Source organism: Haplochromis burtoni, unplaced genomic scaffold (genome assembly GCF_018398535.1).
Source record: "Haplochromis burtoni strain Fernald_Lab_line unplaced genomic scaffold, NCSU_Asbu1 Contig_169, whole genome shotgun sequence".
Lineage (NCBI taxonomy): Eukaryota > Metazoa > Chordata > Actinopteri > Cichliformes > Cichlidae > Haplochromis > Haplochromis burtoni.
The window spans coordinates 484,278-492,828 of NW_024582530.1; the positions used below are offsets into that span (position 1 = coordinate 484,278).

The 8,551-nt window shown below is 39.0% G+C and overlaps 1 protein-coding gene across 1 annotated transcript; it reads left to right on the plus strand.

Moving 5' to 3' along the window:
* Positions 1–2,499: 2,499 nt before the first annotated feature.
* ska1 (spindle and kinetochore associated complex subunit 1) lies at positions 2,500–8,201 on the plus strand. Its single transcript, XM_005933558.3, has 7 exons — positions 2,500–2,617; positions 3,799–3,884; positions 3,981–4,096; positions 4,560–4,654; positions 5,309–5,434; positions 6,392–6,561; positions 7,205–8,201. The coding sequence occupies exons 2-7, from the start codon at positions 3,803–3,805 to the stop codon at positions 7,351–7,353; spliced, it is 738 nt and encodes a 245-aa protein (XP_005933620.1). The 5' UTR covers positions 2,500–2,617; positions 3,799–3,802; the 3' UTR covers positions 7,354–8,201.
* Positions 8,202–8,551: the final 350 nt, after the last annotated feature.

Sequence of the window (8,551 nt, forward strand, 5' to 3'; positions counted from 1 at the left end):
CTCTCTCCGGGGATACAGTGCACTTCTAAAATACACAAGCAAACTTTGAGCCACAGGTAAACAGCACAGCTACCTGTGGCAGAAAAGTGGTGCACAAGTGCTGCTTTGCTCATACTGCTCAGTAGTTTATAACCAGTCAAGTCTTTGGTCTAATTGTTCCTTTGTTGTTTAACAGCGCTTTCTTAGCTAAAGTTAATAGGAGCAGTACAGAGCAGTATTTGGATAAGTAATATTATATATGGTAATGTTGAATATAAAACATTATAAATTAATTCAAATGTGTGTGGAAAGGTTTGATTTCTATTTATACATTTTGATTTGTGACTGTGTGCAGAAACCTAAATGTGATTTGTACATGTTAAAAGAATCCATTAAAAAAATTCAGCTTTTGAAAATTAACATTGTTTTATTAGGATGGTCTTTTGCTTTATGTAAGATATGTAAGTAGGCATAGTGACCTCTCTTCACTTCATGTATCATTTACACTGTGCTCCGCCTTATGCTATTTCAAGGTCTGGGTGCTTGTGCCACCTTCTGGTACATAGCCTGTACAGTTACCAAGACAAAATGATTTTCACCATATCATTACATTTACATTACATTTTATATGTCGGAGTGACCTTGAGAATGTATGTGTAGTGTATGCTTTGTCGATTTCTCCTCAGTTTTAACCATGTCTAACCTTATATTTTTTCTTGTACACTTTCTGAAATGCTAGGTCTGTACACAGTGCTGGATGTTGATAAGGAGGTCAAAGTGAATCGCCACCTTATCGTGGTAAGGGGTTTGTGTGCCCCAGTGATCCCAGGGGCTATGTTGTCGGAGGGCTTCTTATCTCACTAAATTAAATACTATATCAGAAAATATCAATAAATTAGATTAAAAATAAAATATTAAAAGAAGGAGAAAATAATAATAAGTATTAATAATAAAACACTTTAAGATGCAACTTAATTACATTTTTGTTTATTACCACGTGTGAACATAATTGAAAGGTCTATGTCAGTCATCTGTGTTGGTTACTGAACACATCGATGTGCCTTCGGCCAAATATTAAAAGACACCTTTTGTGTTTTAGAGTGAATATAAGATGTTTTTTGAAGATGGGTTTCCAGCATTCAACTGTCTGGGGTAATGGAGTAATGAGCATTAACCATTACTGTGTGTAGAAATTTTCTTTACTGTGCCCAAGATTTTATTTAATGTAAACTTAATGTTGGGTTTATGAAACATGAACTGAGCAGTCTTGTTCTTCAACTGTGCATGTGTTAGTGAATAATTTCTTTTTATAGGGAAACAGATTTGAGGTGCAGCGGAACAAGTACTGACAACATTGCAAGAGAGAAGCCTCTACTGCTACGAAAACAAAGCAGAGAGAAAGAGAGAATGATAGTGTTCAAGGAAGAAACCACATAATAAGAAACTGAAAACAGGCGGAGAACAAGGGTCGCCTTATCTCCCAGCCAAAGACGAAAGAATCAGAGCATTTACTAAAAGAAGTCATCTGTCATCCAACATCTTTGGACAAGTGCCACTAAATTAGACTGGATGAACAAATGGTTTTTGTTCATGGCTGTTTATCATCCATGAACAAAGAACAAAAATCCTTAAAAAAAAAAAAAACACAAAACAAAACATTACAAAAAATTGCTTAAGTTACTTTCCCCTAACAGATTTCTGCGTTAAAAACATGCACACACAAGGAGACAAGTCTTAATAACTTGAATTTAACATTCAGATGAAAGGTCATCTCTCTCTGTAATACCAGCTAAAACATATGCATGTTTGTAACACTGACGTCAGGCAACAACAATTTTAATCCAATATTGGCAAGAAAAGGGTTCCTTTAAATGTAGTAGTGACAGGAAGTGCACTGATTTTAGCGTGGCAGGAACCAGTGAGGGTTTAAACTGTCTCTCACAGTCACTGGTCAGGACAGTTTTTAAAAAAACTATATTATTATTATTTCAAGTACATATACAAATACGGCAATCAGTGCTGCACAAATTCAAAGGATTACAATGAATTGCCAGAAAGAACAGCGATTACAGTAACAATGTAACCATATCAAACAAAAATAATGAATTTTTACATCGATAAAGATGTGTACAAATGACCAAGATGCAAAATTGAGTGAAATGCTGCCTATTAGAGAAGACAAAACAAAACAGACAAACAAAAACAAAGGGGAAGCATATATAAAGTTTCAGTTATTCGATTCAGTGGGAAGATGCTTAAGAATATCATATAGTTTTTGTGGTTTATTTCCTTTAAGTAACTTAAGGATTTTATATATAGTTTCAATTTGTATAAGAAAGTAACAAACCTGGGGATGTTTTGGTAAATCTACATTTGTGTATGAAAAAAATTGCTATACATAAAATAACATTATGACATAGTCCATCCTTCTTATACTGTAGAAAAGGGCCAAAAGATTGGTCAGGACCAGTTGTCACAGTGACAAAACAGAATTGTACCACTCTGCTGCCATCTTCCAGACTCCGCTGTTTTAGAACAGCGCATGCGCTGGCCGTGACGTCTCGTGACGTGACATTTGAAATGAGCCGGGAAAGTAGCAACTGAGGAAGACTACGATGAAGTGAGAGCAGCTAAATGTGTGAGTGAGCTTAATAATACACTGTGTGTACAGGTGTGGGGACGGGATGGCGCTTATGGCAAAGGTTACGCTTCCACCTTCAGTCTGTTCCTACTTGTTACTAACGTCATGGGTTCATAAGATCCCTGTCATACGCTCGTACCTTAAACACTGTACATGCTGTATATGCTCTCATATAGAAAGACTTGTTTGACAACCCGAGCGTACCGATCGCGCGCACGGTTAGGTTGTTGGCAGTAGAAGCAAACAGGTTTCCGTACATCAGTTAGCTGTAACTGCACTGCTTGTGGCTGGCTTTTATAGCTCTTGACCCTTACATTTCAGTGGTCTTCTTCTTCCCTGTCGTTGCTCTCGCTCTCGTTCACTCAGAGTAATGATGAATTAATAAGTTGTCCTTGTGTAGCGCTTTGTCTTAACACGTAATTTTATGTATGTTCCACAGACTTCCTGTAAATGTTTCAGAATAAGAGCCTGGTTAAGAAATGACTGTGCATTGACACGGTAACCCCCCTTTAATTTGAAACAGCTACCGGAAGTGCCGAGTTTGTATAAACAAACAAGACTGTAATATGGGTTTTGACAGCATATAAGCAGGAGCCAGACCTTTGGTTTTAGCTGTCCTTTCATTGACGCCTATTAAAGTTTATAAGCTGATCTTTTAATAAGTGTCTGACCTGTTTGTTAATCCGTGTGTGGACGTATTCCGGTAACTACGAACAGCACATGGAGTTCATAATTATCAAACTGTCAAAATATAACGTACGTTAAGAAAACTCTGACCATTTGTGTATTATTCCACTGGTTTACTCTTCAGATCTCTCATAGTGCATTGTCATATTCATGCTACCTTGGTCCATCAAAATTGTCGAAGTGTTTGAATGGAGCCGTGAGGGTCATCAGTGTAAAAGTGATGTGTGTCTGACATAATGCGCTCGCTTTAGGAGATGGCTGGAGCAGCAGTCTCACATGTCCCATGTCTACAACTTAAATGTTTAAGGTTTTAGAGAGGCAATGTTTTTCGATCCATTTTTCATTGTCGTGCCTGTTGCTTTTTCTTCTCCTTAAGCAGTTTGATATCATCAAAGTTCTACTTTAGTTTTGTGCATGACCTTCACCTGCATGCTTGACAGGTTAGAATTTTAAATTCCAATGTTAATGGTTTTAATTTGACCCTGTTTCAGAAAAATGGGCGACCTTGAGGATATCAGCCACCACATTCATGACAGAATAACTTCTATAAAACACATGCTGGATCTGTCAGTTATTGGTATGACATGTCCACTTGTATGAGACTGATGATAGTGTTTGTATCCATGGGAACCACTGCTAAGTTTTGTGACATAAAATGTTCCTCTGCATACAGAATTGCCTCAAAACAAGACGAAGAAACTTGGACAAGAACTGTTTGCCCTGGAGAGACTTCTGGAGGAGTTTGAAAAAGGCGTTGACCAGCAGAAGGAGCACCTGAAGCATCTCAAGGTAAAGTAGAGGCGTTTGTTTATCTGTTGGAACAAACAAGTCTAACATTCACACGAATAAAGAAGAATAAGCTGTGACCGCCATAACTAATTTTAACTATTGCATAAACCAGTTAGTCACTGATACATGCCATCCAGTCAAGCCCCTGAAGTGATATTAATTTTTAGCATGAATGTCTTGCTTTTCCTTTGCTCAGAGTGGACCTTCAGGCGTGACTACATGCACAAAATAGAAATTCATTTTCTCCTGACAGTTTGATCAGCAAAATGGCTTTTTAATGTTTTCTAAATGAAAACCTAGATAAACAAAATTTAGTTTCCTTAAAAAGCACCCTTTGAGGATGCCAGAATTTTGTGAATGCAGGAAAAATGGCAGAGATGAAAACAAATAATGAAATCATCCAGAGTAAAACATTAAGTGAGCGGAGGGTTTTAGGGTTTGACAGTCTCTTTTTCTCACTCAGGAACTTGATGAGGTTTTCCAGAAGCATCTACAGGATGTTCAGCACATTAAGAACAACATCCCTCCACACATGCCCCGGAAGAAGGGCCTGCTCAAGTGAGAATACTGGCATTGCTTACTTATGTTTTTTTTTAATGGAAAATGGGGGATTTTATTTTGAATAAAGCAGTATTTCTCTAATGATCTATGAATCAAATATATTTGGCAACCCGCTTCAGCATTTTTACCTTTTTTGTTATGTTACCCTTTCAACAGAATGTTGTTTGTGCTCAATTTTTTACTTCTCTTTGTTTGAAAAATTGGCACTAACTATCCAGCCCGGTCCTTCCTGTCATGGATTTCCATACTGCCTGCTTCTCTGCTCAGACTGCTGTTGTAGCAGTCTTTGATAACACTCAGATGCTGAACCACAACTCCCGGTGTTACCATCCAGCTCATGGGGGGCAGCAAGAAGCAGTTGTTCTTGTTGCTCTCTGGAGATCCATCGTGAGGTGGAGAGTCAGTGAGCAGGTGGAGAGTTCATGTGCTGATAAGTGGAGCTTACCAGAACTGCAGATGGATTAAGACAGCTGACTTCATTACTCTGCTGTTAATCAAAAAGTGCTTGGTTGTTTTTTTTGTTTTCCCCCTGCTCTTCTCAGCATAAAAACAAACGCATTATGTTTGCTTTCAACTGTTGCTGTACCTTGCTTGTAGAGCCCACCACCTTACAAAATATGCAGTAAATGCTTATGATCTGTTATTTTCCAGAGGAAGCGAACCTGCAATAAATCAGAAAGAAGCTGTAGAGGTTCAGCCAGCAGAAAAAAAGAGCAGCAAGAGTTTTGTCAGAGAGATGGAGTTTGTCACTATGCCAGAGTTTGAGAGCATCCCTCAGTAAGTATAATCAATCACTGTAATTCAAAATGACCTTATGTATGAAACCTTTGTGAAACCCACTTAAACAATCTAGGGAGGCTATCTCATTTTGACCTTGAGACTTCCAGGCCATTCTTGGCACAGATGTTTCTGTATACAATGCCAGCTACTTGATTATGGGGTACCATGTATGCCTTGCCTGCTAGGATCTGGCAACGTGTGTGTGTGTATGCGTGCTAGCTTGTTAATATCATATAATATGCTGGACACCTGTCTGTTCATTATGAGGAGTTTTCATGTCTTCAAATCAGTGGCATCCATTTCCTCTTTATTACAGCTGGGTGTCTGATATCTGCTAAAGAATATTTGATGGCTTGGATCTTTTCCTACTGTTCAGCTGGCTTCTCAGCACCTGTTTTACTTTCTGGAAGTATTTGACTATTTTGCTTTCTGTAGCTCCGCCCCTTTGCTTTGGATCACCTTCCGTTTCGTTGCAGTCATTCAGGTATATTTATCCAGTCCAAAGGACATCCCGATATCCTTGCTTTAGATCTTGGTGTGGTGGAGCAGTGAGTCGATATCTCGCTTATTCCTGGCCTGCAGGACTAAGCGTCTAAGCTCTGGCTGGATCTGCCCTTGTGCTTTTGTGCTTGTGCTACCCGCCAGAGCTCATTTAGAGACTTCTTGTACCTCTTATTCATGCAGGACCTGTGTGTCATGACACCCTTCTGCATTTCTGTTAGTGACTGACATCCTTCCTGAGTTCTCTGATTTTATGACTTCCAGCCGTCATCATAAGGCAGTCTGGCTACAGTCAGCTCAGCAGATGTCATTGGTGGCTGGGCCTCATCTAGTTCAGTTACACTGCTCTATTCTACCATGGTTGGGTCATTATGCCCATACCGCTCACTATTGCTCCCATAATAGCTGAAGACATAACATGAAACGGTGTTTTTCTGATGTGTGTTCATACAGGTACATGAAAGGACGTGTGACATATGAGCAGCTCAATGCAGCAGTGGAGAGCATCAATACTGCTGTAGCAGCCAAGTACAAGATTGTCCATCAGTCCTTGAAAACACTCAACAATCACTCACGAAAGCTGCACCAGCGCTTTAAGGACCAAGAGACCAAAGATACAAAAGGTATCCTGCAAGCCAAAATTGTGTGCTACTTGTGTACGTCTCAGGAAGATAGAATGGGCGTGTAGGTTTTCAGTCATAGAGGTCATGTTAGTCCAAAGAGCTTTCTTTCTTACCAAGCTCCTTAGTTTGCAACAGAAGTCTTTCTTGATTTAAGATCACATTTTAGAATCATTGTGAAGTTTTTTCTGATCACTTTGAAAGCATCTCTGGGTTTTTCCCCTCAAGACAGTGAAAATGTTAGACTTCAATATTTGATATGTTGTCTTTCTAGTGTTTTCAGCTAAGCATAGGCTTTTAATGATCCACAGACCTTTCTTCTGCCATTCATTTTATTTGTTTGTTTGTTTTTAAGTATTCATGAGTCATATAAAGCGATATAAAAATCATTTTGGACTAAACAGAGCAAACAAAACTGTCCTGAAAATTAAAAAACGAAGGATACCGGTGTTATACTTGCTTGTTTTTCTTTTGCTTTCAGCTTTGTGGGCGAATCATTAAATGCAAACCCACATCTCAGATATTTGAGATCACTTTTTTCAACTGGCTCTTTATAAGTACATTATCACATCCATATTGGTCAGTTTCTGAGAAAGGATTGTTTGTAAAACACAAAGTTTCACAGTTGTGGTTAAATGTTTTGCAGGTCAGTATTTTGTGGTGGAGGATGACATTCGTGAATTTACCCAGATGAAGGTGGACAAACGCTTTCAGGGGATTCTGAACATGCTGCGACACTGCCAGCGCCTGCGGGAGCTCCGAGGGGGAGGGCTCACCCGCTACATGCTGCTATGAAAAAGACGCTTTCAGTTAGTTTTTCCTTTTCTCTAGTACACTGCCATATTTGTAAATGGCTTACATAGGTAAATGACATTTGTTGTGATAGGTAGACATACCGAACATTTAACACGCTTCTGGTATATATATATATGTTTGCGTACTTAAACTTCTATGTGTATGTTGTATTGTCATATAGTGTAATAATAGATACTAGTAATAATAAATGGCACATTTTCTCTTCTGTATCATTATGTTGTAATAATGTAATAATATCTTTACATGTCTGAAAGCTTGGTTATGATTAAATTGCTTTTTGTGTTTTTTTTGAGACTTCACTCAGAGATTTATAGCCCTTTTCCACTAGCACCTCTGCTCAGCTCCGTTTCAGTCGTTTTCCATTACAATTAAGTACCACCTATTGTGCGTGAGGTCATTACAGCAACATTCCTGAAACTCCTGCAATATCATTTGTAAGCAACACAAACATCACAAGAATGGAAGATGTTGTAGCAATAGTCGCTCTCAAGACGCTATCAGAGCCAAAGACCACAAACCTGCCACAAGGTTAGACAAAGGGTAATACTGTCTGCTCTGGGACTACCCCAGGGTTACCTGGTAGTGGTTTATGAAATAAAAATTCTGTTCCACACTGAAAACTTTATATTCCAGAGGCCGCTGGATTAAAATGGAGGCTCTCTTTGTTGGTGCCATGGTGAATCCTGGTATCAGAGCTCCAATGGTCATTCATTATCTTACTTTAATGCGTGACTGGTAGAATAACTCACATGCTTAACTCTGGAAGAACACACTCCGGGTTGATTAAAGTAAAGGTGATCAATCTCTTGATACTCAGAACAGAAGTTATGCTCAGGCTCAGTTTGTGCAACAGCTTCTCAGGCATTCACGTCATCAATGGGACGCTAACACACAGGCTGAAAGTAATAAGTAATTTTATATATATATATATATATGTATATGACTCAATGCCCCACACATGAATCCTGGAATACCTAGAACTATACAAGATCAGCAGGATGCTGAGAGCCTTCATCAGGAACTCAATGGGGATGTGGCAAACAACACTAGAGGCCAATTTCAAGCCTGTAGCACAAGTCACTATCGAGTGTGGGGTCTACAAAGGAGATGCGCTGTCCCCACTGCTTTTCTGCATAAGCCTGAACCCCCTTCAGTCCACTCCACACCAATCCACACC

Coding starts and splice junctions, on each gene's coding strand:
- ska1 (XM_005933558.3), top strand. CDS start 3,803: ATGGGCGACCTTGAGGATATCAGCCACCACATTCATGACAGAATAACT. Junction 3,885..3,980: donor GCTGGATCTGTCAGTTATTG/GTATGACATGTC, acceptor CTCTGCATACAG/AATTGCCTCAAAACAAGACG. Junction 4,655..5,308: donor CGGAAGAAGGGCCTGCTCAA/GTGAGAATACTG, acceptor GTTATTTTCCAG/AGGAAGCGAACCTGCAATAA.